Below are 25,978 nucleotides of genomic sequence, written 5' to 3'. Positions count from 1 at the left end.
CCGAGGGTGACAAAGTGAGATTGTCTCAAAAAAATAAATACTTGAAAAGAAACAGGTGAACTTATATTTAAGAATGTAGGCCACATGTGGCAGCTCTATAATTCTCAGAATTTGGGGAGGTCAAGGCAGGAGGATCACTGCAGCCCAGGAATTTGAGACCAGCCTGGGGAATGTAGTAAAACCTCTACAAAAAGTAAAAAATTCAGGCAGGCATGGTGGTGGGTACTTGTGTAGTCCCAGCTACTTGAAGGTTGAGGTGGAAGGATCCCTTGAGCCTAGGAGGTTACAGTGAGCCGTGATCACACCGCTGTACTCCAACCCAGATATGAAAGAGGGAGGCCCTGTCCCCCACCACAAAAAAGAATATATTTTTCCCCAATATATATATTATTATTTTTTTCTTTTTTTTGAGACAAAGCCTCAAGCTGTCACCCTGGGTAGAGTGCTGTGGCATCACAGCTCACAGCAACCTCCAACTCCTGGGCTCAAGTGATTCTCCTGCCTCTGCCTCCCAAGTAGCTGGGACTACAGGCGCCTGTCACAATGCCCGGCTATTTTTTGGTTGTAGCCGTTATTGTTGTTTGGTGGCCTGGGCTGGATTTGAACCTGCCAGCTCAGGTGTATGTGGCTGGTGCCTTAGCTGCTTGAGCCACAGGCGCTGAGCCCAATATATATATTTTCAATATGTAATCATTATAAAAATTATTGATGAGATATTTTCCATTCTCTTCTACAAGATTTTGAGAAACACAATCTTTGCAGTCCCCTGCAAATTTGACACGTACAGCATACGTCATTTCCCAGGCATCGTATGTAGATGCTGATTCTCTGTGGGGTACTTCTTTTTGATGAACATGTAACCTTAGCATTTTCTATGTGACAGACTCTTTTGGGACATAGCTGGGTGTTTCAGGACATCACAGACTCTGCCCCTTTTTCCTGCTGTTGTCCCTGGTGTTGGGCTCCTCCTAAGCACGGGGGTGGGAGCCACCTGGGCAGGCTGGCCACCAGTTGGCCCACACTCTCTCCTTCCCTCCGCACCTCCACGGGCTGCCTGGCTCCCTGCAGAGGTCCCCAGCATGCAGGATGTGACCCCACACAGGAATCCTTGGATGCCTGTGGGCCCTCAAGAGCCCTTTACCTCAGGTGAGAGGCTTGGTGAAAGCCCCTGCCTGGGGTCCTGGTGTCTTTGTGTCTGACTGGGTGGTACCTGAAGGGTGAAGGTCAAGGGTGGGTGCAGCGTTGGTTGAGACTGGTCTGGCGGGGTGAGGGGAAGGTGGGTCTAACGTGGACAGGATGGAGGGTGAGGAGCTGGGTGGCTATGTCATGTCTTTTGCTTCTGTTCCTTTCTAGACTCCAGAGGCCATTGGGGGGCAGCGCAGGAGCACCCCTCAGCCCAGGATGAACCCAGGGGAGATCGGGGTACCCCTCTGTCAGCCCTGGGCCCACCACCGACTTTGCATCAGTCCTTGGTCCGGCAATACCCCCAGTCTGGTTTGGGGCCCCATGACTGCAGACGCAGCCCCCACGGGTGCTGCCCTGATGGCCACACAGCATCTCTTGGGCCCCAATGGCAAGGCTGCCCTGGGGCCTCATGTCAGCAGAGCAGGTGGGTACTGGAGGCAGTTCTTCCTTCTCCCCAGGTCAGAGAGGGAGGGCTGGAGTGACGGGCTCGGGAACAGACACCCATGGTTTGTCCTGGGCTGCCCTGACTGTGAGCTCTCAGGACTTAGTTCCCTCTCCCTGAGCTTCTCTACAGAAGTCAGCCTGTTGATGTGTAGCCTGGGGCTCTGGAAAGACACTCGGGGGATGTTTCTAGTTCTCCAATCTAAACTAGGCTTGGGAGACCTAGGGTAAAGGCTGACCAGTCCCTGACAATCTTTCTAATAGTCCCACTGCTCCAGCCCTGCAGGGGGGACTGAGCCACCCCATCCCTGCCACATGTCCTCTCTCTGGCTTTTCTCCTGGAGTCTTCTCTGGACCACCTCCAGCATGTGTTCTCAGGGAGTAGGGTACAGAGGGCCCCGGCCTCGTGGTCAGCAGCCTGGGGGTAACTCCCAGCTCAGTCCCTTACCAGCTCTGTGCTGGGTAACTTGGGGCAAGTTACTTAACTTCTCTGATTTTCCTCTTCACAAAATGGGAAACAATGACAACTGCCGGATGGGTTTTTGTGAGGATGAGATAAATCCAGAGTGCTTGGTGTCCCCTTGTTCCCAGTTACCCGCAAGTGAATGTGGAATAAATGGTGGGCTCTTTGAACCCCTTTTCTGCCCTCCTGCCCATTCCTGTGTTGTAACAGCTCCCTGGCAAGCTGATATCTTCTTAGTTTGTGACAGGGTGAGTCAGGATCTGTCAGCCATTGGGGTGTGGCCTCTGTTATCATGTTGCTATTGCCCTCTGTGGTTGTAGAGACTGGGGCACGTAAACTGGTGTACCCTGACTGTAGGAAGATGTCCTATCCCACCTGGGTCTCCCCCGATTCACCCCCCAGTGCAGGGAGCCCCAGAGCCTGGGTTCTGGGATGATAGAAGCTCCAGCATGAGGGTCCCTGGAGGTGTGGGGGCCAGGGCTGGGTGCTGAGGGGGGCCATGTCATGTCTGCCTAGGTACGGATGCTGCCCGGATGGTGTGTCTGTCGCTGAGGGGCCCCTTCACGGTGGCTGCACAAGGTCTTATGGTGGTGACAATGCTGGCAGCAGGCCAGGGTCAAGGGCAGTGGCTTCCACAGTGAGTGTCTGGTTCAAGTGAGGGGGGCAGGAGTCCCCCTCTCCCGCCCCGACCTGCTCAGTGTCACTGTAACCCAGCATCTCTGCAGCTGTAGCCTTAGAGAAAGCATCCCTGCCTGCCTGCCAGCTGGGTCACCCTCTTAAGGACTCTGGGCTTGAGCTGAGGGTTCATCCAACATTCTCCTGTTGCTGTTCCCCCCAGCCTTGCAGCTCTGTCTTCCCTCTTCTGCCATCCTTCCCTCAGCAGCTCAAAGTCCCCACCAAGAGCCAGGACTCTTCCCAACTTACCAATGCTGGGATTCTTCCCCAGGTCCCCAACACTCACCGTCCCCAGGCCCAGCAGAACGAGCCCAGTGAGTGCCGGGGCTCCCAGTTTGGCTGTTGCTATGACAATGTGGCCTCTGCAGCTGGCCCTCTTGGGGAAGGCTGTGTGGGCCAGCCCAGCTCTGGTGAGTGCTCCCTCCAGTCAGGCCGGAGAGCAGTGCCAGGTGGTTCTGACGTCTGGCGGTTTGCATGGGAGGCCTTCTGGCTGCCTTTGGGAGCTGGGGGAGGTTGCAGGTGGGATCCCAAGGAGGAAGGCCCATGTAAGGCAAGTGTGTGCTAGGATGAGCAGGGGCATCCTGACCCTAGGGTGTGGGTGGGGCAGCGGGGGCCATAACAGGGACCAGGCTGGGGCTGATGGTCTGGACTCTGCAGGAGGCTGGCCACCTGGATAGGCAGCTGTGGTTCTGAGTGCCCAGAGATAGAGCAGGTCACACACGCTGGCAGGAGGGCTGGAGGTGGCTTCAGAGGCACCTTCACAGGCCCTGGGCAGCTCAGGTCTGGGTCCCACACATGCACTCTAGGGAGTGTCACATCAGGGAATGGCAGGACCTGAGAGAGCCGGCCCTGGCCCTGATCCTCACCCTAGCCTCTGTCCTCAGCCTAGCTCTTGTCCTTGTCCTGTGGGTGGAGCTGCTATGACCCTAGCCCTGGGCAGCCGTGGGCAGTGGCCAGACTCTGGCAGAAAAGTCCCATGCCCCAGGGCCAGGTGAGGGACCCAGGCAAGCAGGGAAGGTCCTGGCCTTTGTGACAGGCCCTTTGTTGACATATGTCCCACCCCTGCCCCCAGCCTACCCTGTGCGGTGCCTGCTACCCAGTGCCCACGGCTCCTGCGCAGACTGGGCTGCCCGCTGGTATTTCATTGCCACCGTGGGCCGGTGTAACCGCTTCTGGTACGGTGGCTGCCATGGTAATGCCAACAACTTTGCCTCGGAGCAGGAGTGCATGAGCAGCTGCCGCACTGGGCCTACAGCCTCTGGCCAGAGCGCCCACACAGAGGGTGGTGGCAGCGGTCCTGGTGGTCAGCAGGAGCTTAGCTGGCATGGAATAGGGGCCACAGTCCAGAGAAGGCCCTTGCTTTCTGGTAGCCCCTGGTGGCGAGACCAAGAACCTGGGCCAGGGGCCACCCCTCAACCCCCAAGTTTTGGACAACAGCTGTGGGGACAGGACCGGGATGCTGTACGGCCAGTGCCACCCTTGCACAGCTCTTCTTACAGGTGAGGCCCATGTCCCCAGGTAGAGGGGAGAAGGCACCAGGCCAGAGGAAACTGTTAGAGTCAAAACCCTGGAGTCGTTGGCCCCACCTTGCACCCTTAACTCCTGTTCCCCAAGGAGCCCTGTGGGGCTTTGGGACCTGCAGGGAAGCCCAGGCTCCCAGCATAGGACTTGTCCGATGTCTAATAGATATCTGTAGGTGGTGGCTCCCAGCTTCTCCATCAGATGTTGGCCTGTACCCCAGGGCCTGGCCAGCCAGAAAAGCTCACCAGCTTCACAACTTTTGGCAGGTCACCCAGCTTCTCTGAGCCTCGGTTTCTTGACCTGTAAATGGTGACATATGTACATCTGCCACCCTGTGTGTCTCCCAGGTTTGGGGTGGGTCATACTAATGAGGGATTTGGAAAGATTAGAGACAAAAGCTTTACGTTCCCCACAGGTCTAGTTAGTAGTTTAGAGCCCACATCCCCCTGGTACGTGCTACCCCCCAACAAGTCCTCTTGTCCCTTGGCCTTCAGGCCCACCTTGTTGCTGTCACAGAGCAGCTTGAGGTGGCAGTGCCTGGGGGTGTGGGGAGGTTGAGGAGGGCAGATTCCTAAGTCTGAGCCTCTGGAGCTTGACTTCCCTTGCAACTTTCTGGCTCCGAGAGTGCCTGTGACGGGACCAGGGTGGTCTTAGTCCTGGCATTGGTGCTAGCAGGCAGTTCTGTGCCTCCCGCCTCTCCAGGATTAGTTTGACAAGCTCAGAGCCCTCCCTGGTGCAGGCAGCCCTGGGACAATTAGTGCGGCTCTTCTGTCCAGAGGACACCTCCCCAGAGCCTCAGACTGGGTGGCAGAAAGATGGCCAACACATCTCTTCTGACAGGTGTGTGTGACAGCTGTCACCCATCTGACAGATGTGTGTGACACCTCTCCCCCTCCGCCTACAGCAGTGTGTGACAGGTGTGACAGTCTCCTCCCACCTGACAGGTGTGTGTGACACCTCTCCTCTCTCCCCATAGCTGTGACAATCTCCCTTCCACAGGTGTGTGAGACAGCCCTCCCCCTCCATCTGACAGGTGTGTGTGTGTGAGACAGCCCTCCCCCTCCATCTGACAGGTGTGTGTGTGTGTGTGACAGCCCTCCCCCTCCATCTCACAGGTGTGTGTGACAGCCCACCCCTCCATCTGACAGGTGTGTGTGTATGAGACAGCCCTCCCCCTCCATCTGACAGGTGTGTGTGTGTGTGTGACAGCCCTTCCCCCTCCATCTTACAGGTGTGTGTGTGTGTGACAGCCCTCCCCCTCCATCTGACAGGTGTGTGTGTGACAGCACTCCCCCTCCATCTGACAGGTGTGTGTGTATGAGACAGCCCTCCCCCTCCATCTGACAGGTGTGTGTGTGTGTGTGACAGCCCTTCCCCCTCCATCTCACAGGTGTGTGTGTGTGTGTGACAGTCCACCCCTCCATCTGACAGGTGTGTGTGTATGAGACAGCCCTCCCCCTCCATTTGACAGGTGTGTGTGTGTGTGTGTGACAGCCCTTCCCCCTCCATCTGACAGGTGTGTGTGTGTGTGACAGCCCACCCCTCCATCTGACAGGTGTGTGTGTGTGAGACAGCCCTCCCCCTCCATCTGACAGGTGTGTGTGTGACAGCCCTCCCCCTCCATCTGACAGGTGTGTGTGTGACAGCCCACCCCTCCATCTGACAGGTGTGTGTGTGTGAGACTGCCCTCCCCCTCCATCTGACAGGTGTGTGTGTGTGTGTGTGACAGCCCTTCCCCCCATCTGACAGGGTTGTGTGTGTGAGACAGCCCTCCCCCTCCATCTGACAGGAGTGTGTGTGACAGCCCACCCCTCCATCTGACAGGTGTGTGTGTGTGTGTGTGTGTGAGGCAGCCCTCCCCCTCCATCTGACAGGTGTGTGTGTGTGAGACAGCCCTCCCCCTCCATCTGACAGGTGTGTGTGTGCGTGTGAGACAGCCCACCCCTCCATCTGACAGGTGTGTGTGTGTGTGACAGCCCTCCCCTTCCATCTGATAGGTGTGTGTGTGTGAGACAGCCCTCCCCCTCCATCTGACAGGTGAGTGTGTGTGTGAGACAGCCCTCCCCCTCCATCTGACAGGTGTGTGTGTGTGTGTGACAGCCCTTCCCCCCGTCTGACAGGTGTGTGTGTGACAGCCCTCCCCCTCCATCTGACAGGTGTGTGTGTGTGTGTGACAGCCCTCCCCCTCCATGTGACAGGTGTGTGTGTGTGTGAGACAGCCCTTCCCCCCATCTGACAGGTGTGTGTGTGTGACAGCCCTCTCCCTCCATCTGACAGGTGTGTGTGTGTGTGTGACAGCCCTCCCCCTCCATCTGACAGGTGTGTGTGTGTGTGTGACAGCCCTCCCCCTCCATGTGACAGGTGTGTGTGTGTGTGACAGCCCTTCCCCCCATCTGACAGGTGTGTGTGTGTGACAGCCCTCCCCCTCCATCTGACAGGTGTGTGTGTGACAGCCCTCCCCCCCCTGACAGGTGTGTGTGTGTGTGTGACAGCCCTCCCCCTCCATCTGACAGGTGTGTGTGTGAGACAGCCCTCCCCCTCCATCTGACAGGTGTGTGTGTGAGACAGCCCTCCCCCTCCATCTGACAGGTGTGTGTGTGTGTGACAGCCCTCCCCCTCCATCTGACAGGTGTGTGTGTGTGAGACAGCCCTCCCCCTCCATCTGACAGGGGTGTGTGTGTGACAGCCCTTCCCCCCATCTGACAGGTGTGTGTGTGTGAGACAGCCCTCCCCCTCCATCTGACAGGGGTGTGTGTGTGACAGCCCTTCCCCCCATCTGACAGGTGTGTGTGTGTGTGTGACAGCCCTTCCCCCCATCTGACAGGTGTGTGTGTGTGAGACAGTCCTCCCCCTCCATCTGACAGGTGTGTGTGTGTGTGACAGCCCTCCCCCTCCATCTGACAGGTGTGTGTGTGTGAGACAGCCCTCCCCCTCCATCTGACAGGGGTGTGTGTGTGACAGCCCTTCCCCCCATCTGACAGGTGTGTGTGTGTGTGTGACAGCCCTTCCCCCCATCTGACAGGTGTGTGTGTGTGAGACAGTCCTCCCCCTCCATCTGACAGGTGTGTGTGTGTGTGACAGCCCTCCCCCTCCATCTGACAGGTGTGTGTGTGTGAGACAGCCCTCCCCCTCCATCTGACAGGGGTGTGTGTGTGACAGCCCTTCCCCCCATCTGACAGGTGTGTGTGTGTGTGTGTGACAGCCCTCCCCCTCCATCTGACAGGGGTGTGTGTGTGACAGCCCTTCCCCCCATCTGACAGGTGTGTGTGTGTGAGACAGTCCTCCCCCTCCATCCGACAGAGGTGTGTGTGTGTGTGTGACAGCCCTTCCCCCCATCTGATAGGTGTGTGTGTGAGACAGCCCACCCCTCCATCTGACAGGTGTGTGTGTGTGAGACAGCCCACCCCTCCATCTGACAGGTGTGTGTGTGTGTGTGTGACAGCCCTCCCCCTCCATCTGACAGGTGTGTGTGTATGAGACAGCCCACCCCTCCATCTGGCAGGTATGTGTGTGTGACAGCCCTCCCCCTGCATCTGACAGGTGTGTGTGTGTGTGTGTGACAGCCCTCCCCCTCCATCTGACAGGTGTATGTGTGTGTGTGTGACAGCCCTTCCCCCCATGTGACAGTTGTGTGTGTGTGTGACAGCCCTTCCCCCCATGTGACAGGTGTGTGTGTGTGTGACAGCCCTTCCCCCCATGTGACAGTTGTGTGTGTGTGTGACAGCCCTTCCCCCCATGTGACAGGTGTGTGTGTGTGACAGCCCCTCCTGGGATGAGAGGTGAGTGGGCACAGGAGTGCTCTGGGGGCCTGAGGGAAGGCTGCTGTTGCCTTCGGGAGCCCAGAATCTGTGCATCCTCCACCTCAGGCACAAGCTGCAGTCTGATGGCTCCCTGGTCATCAGCCCCCTGCAGGCAGAGGATGCGGGCACCTACAGTTGTGGCAGCACCAGGCCAGGCTGGGACTCCCAGAAGATCCAGCTTCGCATCATAGGTCTTTGTCCCCATGCCATCCCCTGCTGGGTTTTCACAGGCCCCAGAGGGGGAGGGGCAGGATGGGGTTTGGGCCAGGGCTGCCCCTCACTGGAGGGGCCTGGGTGCTGCTTTGGGTCAACTCCCCTGAAAGCAGGGACCGCTCTGTGCCCCCATCGCGCCATGCTTTCCCCATTGGCCTCACTTTGTGGCCCAGCGTTCCTTCTACTCCCTTCTCCTCAGAGCTCACACCTCTCACTTCTGGCCTCACGACAGGGGGTAACACGGCTGGTCTGTCTGAGGCTGAGCTGAGACCCTTCCCTCAGACCGGGGACCCAGCCCAGGGCCACAGTCATCAGGATTCAGGCCCAGGGAGAGATGCTGGGGGTCCAGGAGCAATCTCCTCCTCACACCTGCTGCCTACAACCAGGTATCATCAGCGCTGTCTTGCTCTCGGTCTCTCCCACCCGAGGGCCAGGGTGGGTGAGCTTGCGGATGTGAGGAGGGGAAGGTGTGCACCTGTCCAGGGCTCTGTGGGGTGAGGCTGGTCTCCTGAGGGGGCCCAGAACTCAGATGGAGGGGAGGGAGAGCAGCAGAGCTAGAAGGTGGAAGATGGCTTCTTAGAAGAGGGTACAACGCTGGCCGTGAGGGATGGTTCTGTTTACAGAGGGGGTGCCAAGTCAAGGAGCTAGTGGCAAACGTGTGGCTTGGAGAGGTGGCAGATGTGTCTGGTGCTGGGTGTCCGGGGTAGCTTTAGGCTTTACCCTAGGTAGTTACTGCGGGGATTTTAATACGAGCAAGGGGTGAATCTGGCTGGAGGAGTAGACGCGTCATGAGATGTGGGTGTGGGGGGCAGTGGCAAGGGCCCTTGCGCAGGGGATGTTTGTACCATAGGCTGCGTTTGGACCGGAACCAGGCCAAGGTGGTGGATGCCAGCCCAGGCCAGCAGATCCGGCTGACCTGCCATGCTGAAGGCTTCCCGCCCCCAGTCATTGAGTGGCATAGAGACGGGCAGCCTGTGTCTTCTCCCAGGTTCATTCTGCCCCTTTCCCTGGGGCTGGGAGGCTGTCACCCTTGGGCAGGGCTCTAGAGCCCCCGAGAGATGGGGCTGCTGGGCACGGGCTCCTTGGGTAGGCCAGGGTTTGGGTCTCAGGCCTTTTCAGAGTGTGGCAAGCAGGCAGGAAGGAGGCTGGTTAGGACAGGTGACTGCTAGAGGAGGACATGGGTTAGGGACACATGAGGCTGTGATGTTGCTGACGTTGGCCAAGTGCACACTGACTAGGAGGCTCACTTTCTATCACCTGATCTGCACTAGAGCCCTCCTGAGGCAGACACTGTTTTTCCCCCATTTGACACACAGAAGCTTAATACCACACTGGCTCGTATGTGGTAGGACCAGGACTTGAGCCTATCAAATGAATGCAGCAAAAACTAGAAACCAAAAAACTGGAAATGATTTTACTGTTAAAAGTCAGACTTTTTCAAGTAATTAAAGTGCTAGCAGCTGGATGGCCCCATAGGGGAAGAAACCCCCACCTTGGGCTGGAGCCAACTGGCTGTGCTTGGTCCCCAGATACCAGCTGCAGCCTGATGGCTCTCTGGTCATCAGCCAAGTGGTTGCAGATGACGGTGGCTTCTATACGTGTGTCGCTTTCAATGGGCAGGACCGAGACCAGCGATGGGTCCAGCTCCGAGTTCTGGGTAAGATGGCAGTCCTGAGTGGCCCTTGAGGTCAGGTGGCATGGGTGGGGCAGAATCTGTACAGCAGCTGACAGTGCCCGTTCCTTGTGCCCAGGGGAGCTGATGATCACAGGGATGCACCCTACTGTGACAGTACCAGAGGGGGACACTGCCAGGCTGCTGTGTGTGGTGGCAGGAGAAAGCGTGAATATCAGGTGGTCCAGGTAAAGGCTCTGTTCCAGGCAGTGCCTGCCCCCAAACCCTCACAATCTCAGGTATAGGTGTTCACTTTCTGTAAGGATGTCGCTGTCACCACTGTCCTCACTGCCCTTCTTCCACTCCTGCCTCCAGGCCTGGTGATATGGAGAAGCCCTGTGGAGCTACTTGCTTTCCGCTGGTTGGGCTACACCAGGGTTTCCTAACCTCAGCAGCACTGCCACTGTGGCCCCCATGAACTCTGGTAGCTGGAGGCTGTGCTGGGCACTGCAGGGTGTTCGCAGCACCCAGGGGATCTACCCACTAGATGCCAGTCATGACTCTTAAAAATGTCTCCCAACATTGCCAGATCTCTCCTGGGGTTGAGAACCTCCGGGCTACACTCAGCTTTGGGGCCTGCAGTGATCTTCTCCCCCACGTCAGTTAGTCTTTTATTGTTCATTCAGCATGCATTCGTTTTTGCTCCTTCCCTCCCTAAAATGCATGACACCAGGCTAGGTTCTAGGTACCCCAGGGTCTTCTGAGCCCCAGGGCCCTCCTTGTGAGGAGAGAGTCCCATGTCCTAGGAGTCCCAGGTGCTGTCTGTGTCAAGGAGTTGTAAGGCTGCTTCAGGTCTGAGAATCAAGGAAGATGGTCAAGAAGGTGACTTGAATGGGTCTTTCTTTTCTTTTCTTTTCTTTTTTTTTTTTTTTTTGAGACAGAGTCTTACTATGTTGCCCTTGGTAGAGTGCCATGACGTCCTCACAACTCACTGCAACCTCAAACTCTTGGGCTTAAGAGATTCTCTTGCCTCAGCCTTCCAGGTACCTGGGACTATAGGTGCCTGCCACAACGCCTGGCTATTTTTTTTGTTGCAATTGTCATTGTTGTTTAGCTGGCCTAGGCTGGGTTCAAACCTGCCAGCCTCAGTGCCTGTGGCTGGCGCTGTAACCATTGTGCTGTAGGTGCCAAGCCTGGAGATCCTATGTAGAGTACTGTGATGTCATAGCTCACAGCAACCTCAAACTCTTGGGCTCAAGTGATCCTCTTGCCTCAGTTTTCATTTTTAGTAGAGACAGTCTTGCTTTTGCTTAGGCTGGTCCTGAACTCCTGAGCTAAAGAAATCCACCCGCCTCAGACTCCCAGATTGCTAGGTTTACAGGTGTGAGCCACCATGCCCATAACTCCTCTTTTTATTTTTATTTATTTTTTTGAGACAGAGCCTCAAGCTGTCGCCTTGGGTAGAGTGCTGTGGCATCACAGCTCACAGCAACCTCCAACTCCTGGGCTTAAATGATTCTCTTGCCGTGGCCTCCCAAGTAGCTGGGACTACAGGCGCCCCCACCACAACACCTGGCTATTTTTTGATTGTAGTCGTTGTTTGCCAGGCCCAGGCTGAATACGAACCTGCCAGCTCTGGTGTATATGGCTGGCATCTCAGCTACTTGAGTTACAGGCGCCAAGCCAACTCCTCTTTTTAAAATGAAACACAAAGTGGAAGATGCCTCCTTCAAGTCTGCATATCCCTGTAGCCCCAGTGCTTATGTCTCTCTCCTGTCCCTGCTGGCTGCCTCCAGGCCATGCACCTCCCTGATCACTTCTTAGCCCTGCAGTGGGGCCTCACATCAGCCCCTGCTCCAGGACACTGCCCTGGTCAAGGCAACTGACTGAACCCCTACCCCTAACCCCGTTGGACACATCTCGGTCCTCAATGATCTGTAGGGTTCTGCTGACCACGTGCTCCTTCTTGAAATACTCCCGTTGGCCTCAGGAAGCCACCGTTTTCTGGTGTGCCTCAAGAGCTGTCCTCAGTGCTTGGGTTTGTCTCTGTCTGTGACAACCTTGCAGACGTGCACTTTCCAGGACCGTCCGGTGCTGATACACCATCTGGCTGTGGACTCTCTTGAGCGTACTTCCTGGTATCTCACATGCATCCCAAATTTGAATTGATGGAAAATAACCCCTCTATTCGCTCTGACAACTGCCCTGGATCTCCCAGAGTTGGAGGGGCACCCCCGTCACCCACTGACCAAGCTTGAAGCCTTGGTCATCCTTCAATTCTTCCTCTCCTCCACCTCCTCGATCCAACCTTTGCCCAATCCTTTCACACATATCTTATTGCCTAGATCGTTGTCCCTTTGGGTACCATGTGCCTGGTGGCTCTGCTTTCACGGTCATCTCTCCTATCCAACACTGCAGGCTGGGTGCAAGTGCAAATGTCGCATCAGTCCCTGCTTGGCCCAGACCCCTCCATTATCTTCATGAGTCAAACTCCTGCCCAAAGTTCAAGACCCTGCGGACTGGGACTCCAGCCTCCATGTCCACTTCTCCCCCTCTCCCTTCTCCTGGCTCTGACTATGTCTGTCCTCCTCCATTGGCCAGCTGTTCCTGCCTCCTCCAGTGGGACCTCAGCTAGCTGTCCTCAGGGAAGGCTCTCCTGAATGCCCCCCACCCCCACCCCAACCGCTGTGGCGGGGAGTGCTTAGTATTTATGTCTGATCCAGAGCAGGGTCTATACTGAACAGCTGCTTAAAAGACCTTTGTCATGAAAAGCCAGAGTGGAATTCCTTTGTGGCCTAAGAGGCAGATTTACAGTAACTTAGATCAGTGTGCTTAGTTCATGTGAGTTCACCCCACTTGTATTATTCTACTTTGATAATGTTTTCCTTCCTATCCTTTTGGTACACCTGTCCCATCTTCTTCTTGAGATGAGGGTCATCTGTTTGCCATCAAGGGAAGTGGTTGCCTCTGGAATGGCCTTTGATTACCTCTTCCCTCTGGCTCCCAGACCTCCTAGAGCCTAAAGACCAGGGTCCTCTCCCCTCCAGGAATGGGCTTCCTGTGCAGGCTGATGGTTACCGTGTCTACCAGTCCCCAGATGGCACACTACTGATCCACAACTTGCTGGCTAGGGACCAGGGCTCCTACACATGCAGCGCCTACCGGGGGAGCCAGTCAGTCAGCCGCAGCACCGAGGTGAAGGTGATCCCACCTGGTAAGAAGGGCCTGTCTCCAGGGCACTAGCTTGTTCTCAAGGGCTGGCTTCACGTCCTGGGAGTATAGGCCTGCAGTGCCAGGGACTCTAGTTTAAATCCTGGCGCATCTTGCCAGTTTCTAGCGTGACCCAGGGTAAGGGGCTCAACTTTCCTGAGCATCTCTTTCCTCATCTGTGCACTGGGGCTCCTCCATCATCTGAGAGCTGTAGTGAAGATGAAGGAAATAAAGCTTCTGCGGGCACTGGTAAGAATGGAACAGATGTTAAGTATGGTATTGTCATTCAGAGTTAACTACTTTAAGAAACATGATTGAGCGGAATTTTATTATAAAACTTACGGCAGGTTACACCTGCCCATTCTTGTCAGAGTAGCAAAAAGAGGTCCTAGGACTGAAAAGTGCCTTTATGGCCACTTGACCATATAACCCACAAAGGAAAGGGCAAAGTTATCATCACCGGCTTACAAATGAGACAGGTATCAGAGAGGTTATTTAAGCGGTGTTTCTACCAGTCACACAGCAAAGTAGTGGCCTAGCTGGGTCTGGAACCCAGGTTTTTTGATTCTCCACAGTTTACATATATATTAATTATATAAATATGTGTATATAATTTTTTTGTGGCTACTGTTACACCTGAAAATGAGTGGAATTTTACCTGCTTTACTCAGTAACTTGATATTGTAGCCTTAAGTTCTTCAGCTCCTGCTTTCAGAGTTGTATTTCAATGAATCAAGATGCCATCTTGTCAGAGGCATTATTTTTGTACCACTATGAAATTGTTGCCAATTAAAATGACATAATGCTAAGGCACCATCAATTAAGATAAAGACGTTTTGAGAGATGTGAAAATAAGTACATCTCAGAATTGATGAAACAGACATGGTTCCAGGTTCAAATAAGTCAGAGGGAAAGGAGATGGGGCTTTCTCCCCTGTGTGTTCACTGAGGGGTGGAATGCCCTGGGCAGAGCTGCCTGTTCTCACAGGCCAGTGTGCCCTCTGGGCTCCAGCCCCACACCAGGAGCAGTTAACACTCCATTGGCGGGCTGCTGTCTGCCTCCTGTCTGCTAGGCTGAGGGCAGAGACTGGCCAGTGCTAGATGCCCAAGGTGTGTGGTTGAAATGTCACTTTGTGAGCAGAACTGATGTGTAGTTTGTGCGTGAGTTCCTCAGGAGCAATGGAGACTCGAGTCCCAGGGCCCAGCCCCGTGCTGGCTTCATTAGGTGCTTGGATACCTGGTGACTAAGTGCAGCATGTACGAAGGGTGGTGCTACCTGGGTCCAGAAAGATGATCTCTTTCCTACATAAAAACTATGCAGACTGAGACAAACCAGAATGGCAACTTACTGCGAGAAAGCAAGCTGTTACGGGGACCTGGATGTTTACGTTTGCGATTAGCTGTAGAAATTCGGTATGGGAAACCAAACTGTAATCAGAAGTGTGCTTGGTGCCAAAGGCTGGTGGAAGTCCTGCTGATGCTTGGTCGAGAAGCTGAAGTGGTCTCATGAGACCTGTGTCCCAAATAGGATACTCTTAGGCCACTGTCTCCTGCCCTCTGCTAAATGAGTGTTGCCAACTTTAGATATTTGGGGGGCTCCTGTCCTGTCTTCTATCTGCATTCATCCCATTGATTAGGCTGAAGATGTCTGCTCCCACCTGTTTTTCACTGGTCACACAACAGAGGCTGCCTCCACTTTGCCCCATCTGTGACTTGGTGGCATAGTAAAGTGTTAGCATTAGAGTGGGGGGCTGTGGGTTAGTTTGGTATGGGAGACATGGTTCTCCTGTGAAGACTTCTCGATCATTTTGTCTAAAGGACTTGGGTGAGGAACAGAAAATACTGTAGGGATAAAACACAGGCTGTCACCCAATATGGTCTAGCCTCATTTTTCAAATAAGAGGGAACTGTGTCTGAGGGTAAAACAGCAGTTATGCACTCAAATTTTGGCTATGGTTACTATGTGCCTGGCTGCTGTTTTAAGTGCCTGATATAACTCATTTGGTTCCTAGAACATCTTTACAAAATAGGTACCATAACTATCTCCTTTTCACACATAAGGAAACAGTGGCACAGAGCACTTATGTACGTTGCCCACTGCACGACCACTATGCTGACGCCTGCTACGATCAGTCCAGGGGCTGCACCAGCTCAGATAAAGTTGATCCCTAAGTCACAGATTTTTAAGAACATGTATAAATGGTTTTGCTATCTATGTAAAATGTAAGTAGTAAGAACTCTGGTTATAGTGATATACCAAACCATTATAAGGTCATTCACTGACTAGGGTGCTATCTCTTGGTGGTTTTCTGTGAAGGAACAAGGGGAGAGAGGAGAAAGATAAACTCTCCCCGGCTACCCCACAGGGTCTGACTTTGGGGAAGGTGCTGCTCAGGCCTAAGCCAAGGCTCCCTTTCATAAGAGACTCTTCCAGAAAGAAGGGAGATGTTAACTAGATAAGGCCACTTCAGTTCTGAGATGAAAGCAGTAAATGGAAACTTAAAAGCTGTGCTCTGATTCAGGAGGCAACAAGGGCTTTGTTCTCATATAGTGTTGGGGCCACTGTTAACAAGTCTGTTTTCCTATGAGCCTGTCTAATATGCATTGCTTTCTCTTGTGAAGTGGCAAAATTGAAAAGATGAGGAGGGCGGCACCTGTGGCTCAAAGGGGTAGGGCGCTAGCCCCATACGCTGGATGTGGTGGGTTCAAACCCAGCACCCGCCAAAAACTGCAAAAAAAAAAACAAAAAAAAGATGAGGAGCTAGGGATATTGAAGGCACAAAATTTGGGGGGGTTGGAAGAGTCCAGCAGTGCAAAGGAAAAGATGAACTTTTACTAACTCATAATTTTACTTGTGGCTGTTCCTACCTGCTTTTCCTTTCAATTCAGAGGCCAAGGCAGTTGTTACTGAGCAATTCAGGACTCAATAGTAAGGGTAGGGAGTTAACTTCAACACATTTAATTGTCCAATCATTTGGGAGTCTGGGAAGAGCTGTTTAGTGGCTGGGGCCACAAATTATAAGGGGAAGATAGCCACATGCTGAAGTGAAGCCAAAACATGGGGAAATCACACAGCTTGTACCTGCAGGTGTTACAGGGCTATAGGGTAACTGCACTGTTTTTGAATCTGGCAGTTACCACATTGCCTTTCTTTGAAGGAAAGGAAATGGTGGGTGAGAACCTTTGGTACACACAGAGCTTTCTCACCACTCCTCTCTGTTCCGCAGCACCTGTCACCCAGCCCAGGGATCCCGGCAGGGAGTGCATCGATCAGCCAGAGCTGGCCAACTGTGGTTTGATCTTGCAGGCCCAGCTCTGTGGCAATGAGTATTACTCCAGTTTCTGCTGTGCCAGCTGTTTCCGATTCCAACCTCATGCTCAGCCCATCTGGCAGCAAGGATGAAGGCTCGCTCCAACTCCAGTTCCAAGACCATTCTTAGGGCTCAGGAGAAGGGAAGATGGACTTGCAGCTCCCCCTCTCTGGCTGGCAGTTATCTTCTGGAGACAATGTTTAGCCTCTCCTGTAGCCAGTGCCAGTGCCAGCCTCTGTAGTCCTCTGCAGTGTCTGCAACTCTGACATATGCTGAAATCTGTTTGGGTAAGAACCACCCTTCCTTTACAGCTTCCCTTCATAATCTGTTGAACAGGATCAATCTACTACATTTTATTTTAAAATTCTTCTTTAGAGACAAGATCTTGTTCTGTCACCTAGGCTGACATGCAGTGACACAATCATAGTTCACTGCAGCCGCAAATTATCTTTGAATAGTTCAGGCTATCTTTCTGCCTCAGCCTCCTGAGTAGCTGGGCCTAATATGTTTCCCAGGCTGGGCTTGAATTCCTGGCCTCAAGCAATCCTTCCACCTCGGCCTCTCAAAGCATCAAGATTACAGGCATGAGGCACCAGTTTGCTGCGTTTTAAAACAAGGTGTCAGGGCTCTCACTTGATTTAAAACTGGGCAGGGAGATGTGTAAGGATGTTAAAGTTAATACTTGTCTTATAAAGGGAATGCCAACTCTTGTTGTGTCAGAAACATTGTTTGCTAGAACTAAGTCTCATCTGGGTCAGACAGATCCTTGCTCTAGTTTCCCTTACCTTCTAGGTAGTGCACCAGTCAGCTTCAAATCCTGTCTATACACAAGGTTAACAGCATAAACCCCCACTGGCAAAGAGGGCTATAACCTAAGGCCTCAAATAGGGACTTAGGATGAAAGCTGTAGTTAGCACTGTTGATTAGGAAAAGCTCATGAGGAAGTTGAATCCTGAAGCCCTCCTGATGCCAACTTGCAAAGCTGGCTTCGAAGGTGTTCACCTGACACCTGTATAAAACTAACCCGGTCTATTCAGTGACACTGAGGAGCCTGGCTTCCTTAAGTAGAACCCTGTGAAGCAAACTGTTTGCCACCAGAGAGAAACCAGACTCTATGAACAATCCTTACCCGGATGGGGAGGCCCGTGGGAGGGTGGGTGAGGGCACTGTAATAACAGGAAGAGGCTTCAGAATGATCTGAGTTAGAGGAAGTCACTTCCATCTCTGTGCGTTCCCTGCTAAAACGAGAGGCCTAAATTCAGTGCGCTTCCAGTCCCTTTCCACAAGACCTCCAGAGGACTGCTCGTATCAAAGGTTATTCTTGGACACAGGAACAAAGTGCTGAAAGGTGACTGACCTACTACTCACACACTGGCTGGAAAGGAGACTGAGCTGCATCACGCAGCTCGGTCTCCATTCAGAAGAATGGAGACCTGGGGGCGGGCACAGGTCTTTGTCTTTCCATTTAAAATATGGAGGAGTGTCCCCTTTCACTTACCATGTCTGGTTTTGCTATAGAAATTGGAACAGAAGGGCTACTTTCTCAGATCCCTACGGTTTAATTAAACTAGAATTTGGCTTACTGGCAGACACCCTTCAGAAGGTAAGTCTGACTTTAGCTTGCCTTTTGCCACTTGGTTCTAATATTGAGAGTAAAATCACTCTAGACCAGTGGGTCTCAACCCTCTTCCACTCTGGGAGCTCAAAAACCTGAACCTGGGGTTCCCTACTTCTGCAATGTTATTATTTTTTTTTGTAGAGACAGAGTCTCACTTTATGGCCCTCGGTAGAGTGCCATGGCATCACACAGCTCACAGCAACCTCGCAATGTTGTTATTATTTTTTTTTTGTAGAGACAGAGTCTCACTTTATGGCCCTCTGTAGAGTGCCATGGCATCACACAGCTCACAGCAACCTCCAACTCCTGGGCTTAAGTGATTCTCTTGCCTCAGCCTCCCGAGTAGCTGGGACTACAGGCGCCCGCCACAACGCCCAGCTATTTTTTGGTTGCAGTTCAGCCGGGGCGGGGTTTGAACCCACCACCCTCGGTATATGGGGCCAGTGCCTTACCAACTGAGCCACAGGCGCCTCCCTCTGCAATGTTATTTTAACTGGCCTGAAGTATAGGCCAGGCCTTAGGATTTTAAATGCGCCCCAGGTAATTCTGAGAGTCTGCATTTCTAACCTGCTTCTAGGTGAAGTCCATGCTGTGTTCCAGACCACACCTTGAGCTGCAAGAATCTGACTTTAGAGATGGACTCAGGGTGAAAATAAGAATTTTAAGGATATGCTAGACCCAGTAAACAATTTTCTGGCCACTAAATGAGGCATCTGCAGCAGAGAGTAGTAGTCTATGAAACGCTCAAATTCATTTGCTTTGAAAAAAAAGAACAGCCCTTCATGGGCAAAAGCGTCTACCACGAACATTTATTTTAAAGCAGATTATAAATTTTTATCAGTACAAATATATATAACTTACATTTGATTGTAAGGCCAATATCCAAAAGTAAAAATAAGATGGGATCTCATGTCATCACCCAAGGTCAAGGGACTGCAATGGGCAACGTGATGTTCTGCTCACCAAAATGGGGGGGAGGGGAGGGGAGGTGCAACATACACACAAAGCTAATAAAACGCAAATACCCAAACCCACATTATAAACCAACACAGTAACCTGCATTCCCTTCTGTGGTATGATGTCATTGTTACCTTAGTGTTAAAACAAAGTAAAGGATTAACATAAGGAAACTGCAGCAATATATAATATAAAAGATAATATACTCTACAGAGCATATTTAGATGGCGTCCATTAAAATGACATTAGAATTTCACCATAGGTTTAAAACCAGGACAATACTGCTTGCACTTCAGTATTTAAAACTACAACCTAGTGACTGTATTGGTCATAAACGTGATTGCTGTTGCAATGTGCTACTTACAATGAATGACAGTAAACAAGTAGGGATCCCGTCTGCCAACTTCCACCCTTTCCATAGGCATCAATGATAAATCAATCTTATGTACAATTTCTTACAACTAACCCTTTTACCTTTGGCAAGATTACTTACAACTCATACAACTTTCTTGAGAACTATTTAAAATATTCTAAATGCATAAAAATAAAGATTTTGGCTTTTTTGATATATATTTATAATATTTAGTCTGTTGCTTAAAATGGAAGCTCAACTTCACCCCCAATAGAGCTCAGTGGGCAGTTGCTGGGACGCCCTCCAGGGAATCCTGGCAGCACAGCTGCCTCCTCTCTCCCCTTGCCATCTGTTTTTGATCTCTAAGGCCAGTACTGAGAGGAGGCAGGTGAATGGCCTGAAAAACAAAGGGAGATTGTTTTGCTTCCCGTTGTGTTTTATATTCCAGTAAATGTGCTTTGAATTCAAATTCCTGTTCAGATATTTCTGCCTCTCTGTTACCAGAGATTTGTAAGGGGCTGAGGGAAGAGGGGGTATAGAGGGCAACATTTCCTTGACTACTTTAGCCTAACTGCAAGGCAGATTTTCTCTATGAATGGCTTTCCCCGTATCTTTCAAAATCACCCCTTACTGAACTCCGTGCCTGGACTTGTTCTTTGGGACCTTTGGGATTAGTGAAAAGAGTACTGATCAAGAAGACAAAGTCATCTTTGCTCCTTTGACCTCTGCCCCCAAGTATGGACAACATACATAAACCACAGGGGTTGCCTAAAGTTCAATTTCAAATGTTTTCTGTAAGTCACTGGAGAAAGGATTGGTAGGGGAGGGATTAGTGCGCTGCTTGGACTTGTTTTCTAATGCAGCCCACTGAGCTTCAAAAGGATCCACGGAGCAGGTACCTGCAGGGACGTCTGTGTGCTTGTCTCCTGAGGCCAACCTGCCATCGTCTACACCATTGAAAGCTGCAGAACCGTTGAGGTGCTGAGCAGAAGGCTTAAAGAAGGTACTGGTGGTAGCACTGCTTGTCTCATACTGAGGGAATGTCTGCTGCTTGACCAGGCTGGGTGACTGATGGGGGTGGGCAGCCTGAGGATGGCCTGCAGTGCCAAATACATTGGCTACCATCTGAGAGGGAGTGATGCCCACCACAGGCACATTAGGGGCTGGATAGGGCATCCCATTGGCCACAGGATAGGACTGGGCAGGGACAAAGGCTGGCTGCAGGGGTGGGACCACACCCACAGGCACAGGCTGAGAGGTGAGGAATGCATTCCCTTGGAAAGATGGTGCTGGCTGGGAGATGGCAGTGGATGGAGGTGGCTGGAGAATGGGCTGCAAAGGAGCAGCTGAGGCCTGGGGCTGCTGTGCCCGGATGTTCTTAGACACCTCTTCTAACCATCGGTCGGCCTCTGAGGGTGTACGTCTGTGACCCGCCTGGAAGAGACCTGCAGAGGCAGCACCAGAAGATTGACTCCACTCAGTCCCTGGAAACAAGATAAAGACAGACAAAAGAATCAGTTAAGGGGCTTCTTTCCTCACCTTTTAACCTTGGTTATTTGAATGATCCTAATATGTGGAACAGATCCCCTTACTGCGACATTTTGTGGTTTTGGGAGGAAAGTCTCTGTTAGCAACTGAGAAGATTTTATGGTAGAATAAAGAGAAGCTATCACACATCAGAGACAACAGCCACATTGAGGCACTTTCTAGATATGGCTCTAGTGCACTGAGAACCAAAGCAGCTGGCTGGTGTCAGAAACCCTTCCCTATTGCAGTAGCTCATCCACAATACAGCAGATTCATCTTCTGCTCCATCAGGACTAAGAGAAAATAACCAGTGGCCTGGCCATACTTTACTGGCAGCCCCTGCCTGGCTTCTAGATACATGCTGGCTTTCTGGTGAACTTCCTTTATTACCATTTTAAAATGTTTTGGTTGGGTGGCGCCTGTGGCTCAAGGAGTAGGGCGCCGGTCCCATAGGTCAGAGGTGGCAGGTTCAAACCTAGCCCAGGCCAAAAACTACAAAAAAAAAAAAAAATGTTTTGGTTTATAGTTAACAGATATCATCACAGAAAAACTAATACAGAAAGCAAGAATAAAGTGCTTTTTGTAGCATTTATTTGTAGTCCTGCCATTGTAAGAGGCAGGGTCATCTTTTCCTATAAGCATGTCCACACATCATCAAATCCAGTGATGGATTCTCTGAGATGGGGCCCAGGAATGTGTATTTTATAAAAGACTATAAACCTAATCTCTCTTCTTCTCTCTCACCATTATTTCTTAATAGCAGCTTATTTCCAGAAGAGAATATTCTTGTCCTAAAAGGATTCCTCCCTAGTTCCCATTCAGGTAACTGGCTGATTTTAGAATCATGGTCACTTATCTGATCCCAGAATCCTCACCACCATCTGTGGCCACCTTACCCGAACATGTGGCTGCAATTTCCTTGTTACCAGCATCAGGGGCATGGGCCCAGGGGTTGGTCTCACGCACAGGCATTGCTACGGGTGCTAGAGCAGTATGGGCTGGCTTAGCAGCAAGCACATGGAAGGCTGGGTCAGTGCCATTAGCTACAATGGGAGCAGACAACATCAATGGAGTTAATTCATGCAGGGTGTACAAGTGATCCCTTGGAGCTGGGTCAGTCAGACCAAGATACAAAACTGGTGGAATGGATAAGACAGAAGAGTTGATGTTAGGGTAACCATGCTGTCTTGCAATGGATACATATACCTTTAGGCCAGTGGTTCTCAACCTTCCTAATGTTGCGGCCCTTTAATACAGTTCCTGTGGGTTGCGACCCACAGGTTGAAAACTGCTGCTTTAGGCAAAGAGAGAATTAGAGGTTGTAATTTAAATGAAGCCCCAAACAATTTCAGTTAAGTTGAACAGAGCTGCACTTAGCCTTTGGCATAATGAAGTAGGTAAAGCATTTCCCTCTTCTATAGTTTTCCAAAAGGCCAAATTATGCCACTAATGTCTTAAATATAATGATTACTTGTTTCCCTCTCAAAACTTAAAATATATATACGCACACACACATTCACACATAAAATGATTCCTTATTTATTATGTGTCAGACACTATGCTAACAGCACTTTACATGCATCATCTCATTTAGTTCTTTCAAAATCTCTGTAAGGCTGGTATTATCCCTATATTACAGATCAGAAATCAAACTTGATATATGTATTCATTGCTTAATAAATTTGTAATTTGCTACAGAATTTCATCATTTTGTTGAAGATTTCTTTTTTCCCCTAAGTAATGTTCATAATATCTCAAAATGGCTGGGTGCAGGTTCACACCTGTAATCCTACCACTCTGGGAGGCCAAGGTGGGAGGATCCCTAGAGTCAGGAGTTGGAGACCAGCCCGAGCAAGAGAGAGACTCTATCTCTCCTTAAAATAGAAAACATTTGCTGGGTATGGCAGTTCATGCCTGTAGTCCCAGCTACTCAGGAGCCTGAGGCAGGAGGATTGCTTGAGTCCAGGTGTTTGAGGTTACTATGAACTAGGTTGAGGCTATAGCACTCTAGCCAGGATGATAGAGACTCTGGCTCAAAAAGCAAACAAATAAAAAAAAAAAACCCCAAAACTCCAAGTACCTACTATTCCTTCCTCATCTCCCTTTGTTAAAATCTCTTAACCCTTGTTCTTACTCTAGATATCTATGTATCTATATCAGTTTCTACTCTTCAGCTCAGCTCTCTATAATATTTAGTATGGAGCAGACAAGCCCCTTCCCCTGCCCTAAAACTATTCCCTCTTAAGGACTGGCAACTATGCCTTTGGAGTTGGTACTATTTATCTAGGGCTTGTCTAAGAAACTGTCTCGCCCCTTCCCCTGCCCTAAAACTATTCCCTCTTAAGGACTGGCAACTATGCCTTTGGAGTTGGTACTATTTATCTAGGGCTTGTCTAAGAAACTGTCTCGCCTAAAGACTAGGATCCCTTCAAAGGCAGGGAAAGGAAATGGCAATATTCTGTTCAATTCTGTATAGTCCAGGGATCCTCAAACTACAGCCCGCGGGCCACATGAGGCAGTGTGATTGTATTTGTTCTCGTTTTGTTTTTTTTACTTCAAAATAAGATATGTGCAGTGTGCATAGGAATTTGTTCATAGTTTTGTTGTTTTTTTTTTTAAACTATAGTCCGGCTCTCCAACGGTATGAGGGACAGTGAACTGGGCCCCCTATTTAAAAAGTTTGAGGACCCCTGCGTGTATACTGAGTACCTTGTGAACAGAGTCAGTAGAATGCAATGGGCACTATACAGACTTTAAATCCTGGCTGTATGATTTTGGCAATTTACTTAACCTCCCTAAGCCTCATTTTCTCATCTGTAAACCCTACTTCAAGGAGGGGTTGTGGGGATTACATGAAATAATGCACAAGTACTTGCCATAATATGGCAGGTACTGTGCTAAGTGCTTAATGAGGTTTGCCTATTGTTATTATTGGTTTTACAAATGTTTGTTAGATGGCATGAAAGCCATTTGGTGCAGATGACTATAAAGATGAGAGTGTGAGAAAAAGACCCCTGGAGGAAAAGCATGTAGCTTCCTCCGAAAGGAGCAAGAATAATTAGAAGGGCTGAAATCTAAAAGTTTGTAACTTAAGTTACATAAATTTTTTGTTGACTCTGAGTCAATATCCATTGTTAATTCAGTATCTCTAAAAAAACCTGTGAGTCTTCAATGCCACAAAGGTAAATTTGAGGAAACAAACTAATAAAGAGCCAAATGAAGTGCCTCATGATTCATGAGCCTCCTGCTACAGGATAGAGACTAGGTGAGTCCACGGCTTCTCACCCATGGCACTACTGACATTTTAGGCAGGGTAATTCTTTGTTGTGGGTGTTATCTTGTGCATTGAAGGATATTTAGTGCATTCTCAGCCTCTAACAACTCCCCTCTTCCCAACTTGTGAAGCCCCAAAATGTCTCTACACAATGAATAACAAATTTTGTCCCCAGTTGAGAACCACTATGCTAAAGAGAGAATACAGTTTGAACCAATTCTGATGACTATTGCTTTTGGAAAACTGGCTGGACACTCTGGCCCTTAAATGGCAAATAAAGCAGTAGGTTGAGACTACAGAAAGTTCTAATGGAACAGGATGAAAGATGGGCACATACATGCAAAATGACAAAAGCAAACATTTTAGGGGAACAAAGCACAAAGACATTGTTGAATAAGGAAATCAACAATCTAAGACATTACCAAAAGAGGATTAAACTCTCTGACCAGCTCTTGGGGAGCTCAGGATGCCAACTTACAGGTAGTGAGCTGCATACTAAAGGTACTAGTTTTAAAGAGAACAGCTTAGCACGTCAGAGGGCACCAACCTTGGAAGGCAGGAGATTGTGGTGCCACGGCTGTTACTGGTTTGGTCATTGGGGCAGATGAGAAGGGGTCCTCAGAAGGTGTGCTGAAGGCGTTGGTGATCTGTGAGCACAGGGAGCTGATGCTCTCTGCTTCCCCTTCTACCTCCGGCACTGCAAGGCAAACAGAAAATGGCTCCAGACAGAAAAATGGAATAATCCTGAAATATAACAGATGATACAAGCTGCCATTTAACACTGTGTGAAGAAAACAGCTCAATTAACTGTCTGATAGAACTACAAAAGCAGCTTCAAAAAATCTGCTGACCATTTCACTGGATTTTCAGATGAGAAAGTATAAAATGTAAACAATTCATGTATTAAGGTACATCTTCTTCCTTTGCAAATCCCCCAATTTTTAAATTTCCTTTACTTTTAACACTGTGGGAATTTAGTGCTCTCTATTTGTGCCAAGATGTTCAGCTTTCTAGATGAAAGATGTTCAGGAACTTTCTAGAGGACATATATAACCTGTATGCCTTCTAGCCTATTGTATCAAACTGACAAGGTCATCACTCTCATTTTTTCTCCCAAGTCTCCAGTACCAAGTATATGAACTATGATAACATGAAAAAGTAAAAGTAAACAGAAGTATAGGACTCTAAGAGACTTTTTTTTTTGAGACAGAGCCTCAAGCTGTCGCTCACATCTGGCATCACAGCTCAGAGCAACGTCCAACTCCTGGGCTTAAGTGATTCTCTTGCCTCAGCCTCCCAAGTAGCTGGGATCACAGGCGCCCACCACAATGTCGGGCTATTTTTTGGTTGCAGCTATCATTGTTTGGCAGGTCCGGACTGGATTTGAACCCGCCAGCTCAGGTGTATGTGGCTGGCGCCTTAGCCGGTTGAGCCACAGGTGCCAAGCCAGAGACTTTGTTTTTAATACTGATTATTACCAACCAAGACATTACCAACAGAGGATTAAAGTCTCTGACTGGGAGACTTTAATCAGGATCTTACAGGATATTTCTGTATAACTGAGGAAGCTAATTGTATGTGCCAAACCTTTGTTTGCTCTTCTATAAAAAGAGAATAATAGTTTTGTGCCCTATCTACCCCAGAGGGAGACTGAAACAAGGTATTTGAAGCATGTGGAGTTTCAGTTTATACAACTGTTGAAAGCTAAAAAGACCCTCAGTAATCATCTTTTATTCTTTAGGCCTAGTTTCATCCATCAGAAGAACTTAACTCTTACTCTTACATCATCAGTGGGAATACCCTATTGAGAAGAACTTCCT

The 25,978-nt window shown here is 50.4% G+C and overlaps 2 protein-coding genes and 1 long non-coding RNA gene across 22 annotated transcripts in view; 2 read left to right on the top strand and 1 right to left on the bottom strand.

Annotated features, from left to right (window-relative positions):
- The window catches only part of PAPLN (papilin, proteoglycan like sulfated glycoprotein), a 48,694-nt gene extending 31,554 nt beyond the window's left edge, over positions 1–17,140 (top strand). For 4 of the 8 annotated variants that reach the window (XM_053603420.1, XM_053603418.1, XM_053603423.1 and 1 more), the window contains 13 exons: positions 1,069–1,146; positions 1,354–1,609; positions 2,606–2,726; positions 3,036–3,174; positions 3,837–4,263; positions 4,988–5,125; positions 8,152–8,276; positions 8,498–8,684; positions 9,149–9,286; positions 9,828–9,955; positions 10,050–10,158; positions 12,958–13,124; positions 16,347–17,140. In XM_053603420.1, the coding sequence (XP_053459395.1) occupies positions 1,069–1,146; positions 1,354–1,609; positions 2,606–2,726; positions 3,036–3,174; positions 3,837–4,263; positions 4,988–5,125; positions 8,152–8,276; positions 8,498–8,684; positions 9,149–9,286; positions 9,828–9,955; positions 10,050–10,158; positions 12,958–13,124; positions 16,347–16,522 (2,189 nt within the window). In that variant the 3' untranslated portion in view covers positions 16,523–17,140. The remainder of the gene's footprint in view (positions 1–1,068; positions 1,147–1,353; positions 1,610–2,605; positions 2,727–3,035; positions 3,175–3,836; positions 4,264–4,987; positions 5,126–8,151; positions 8,277–8,497; positions 8,685–9,148; positions 9,287–9,827; positions 9,956–10,049; positions 10,159–12,957; positions 13,125–16,346) is intronic. The other 4 variants (XM_053603419.1, XM_053603422.1, XM_053603425.1 and 1 more) reach the window with 3 other exon arrangements.
- A 1,703-nt stretch (positions 17,141–18,843) lies between these two features.
- Positions 18,844–25,978, bottom strand: part of NUMB (NUMB endocytic adaptor protein) — a 231,516-nt gene continuing 224,381 nt past the window's right edge. For 10 of the 13 annotated variants that reach the window (XM_053603428.1, XM_053603432.1, XM_053603435.1 and 7 more), the window contains 3 exons: positions 24,706–24,855; positions 21,781–21,927; positions 18,844–20,841 (listed from right to left, as the gene is read on the bottom strand). In XM_053603428.1, coding sequence (XP_053459403.1) covers positions 20,126–20,841; positions 21,781–21,927; positions 24,706–24,855 — 1,013 coding nt within the window. In that variant the 3' untranslated portion in view covers positions 18,844–20,125. The remainder of the gene's footprint in view (positions 20,842–21,780; positions 21,928–24,705; positions 24,856–25,978) is intronic. The other 3 variants (XM_053603437.1, XM_053603440.1, XM_053603438.1) reach the window with 1 other exon arrangement.
- LOC128594547 (uncharacterized) lies at positions 20,225–22,584 on the top strand. Its single transcript, XR_008382592.1, has 2 exons — positions 20,225–20,360; positions 20,641–22,584. It is a non-coding gene; the product is annotated as an uncharacterized LOC128594547 (long non-coding RNA).

The sequence above is a fragment of the Nycticebus coucang genome, chromosome 9 (genome assembly GCF_027406575.1).
Source record: "Nycticebus coucang isolate mNycCou1 chromosome 9, mNycCou1.pri, whole genome shotgun sequence".
Taxonomy (NCBI): Eukaryota; Metazoa; Chordata; class Mammalia; order Primates; family Lorisidae; genus Nycticebus; species Nycticebus coucang.
This window is presented reverse-complemented; position numbering and strand designations above follow the sequence as displayed.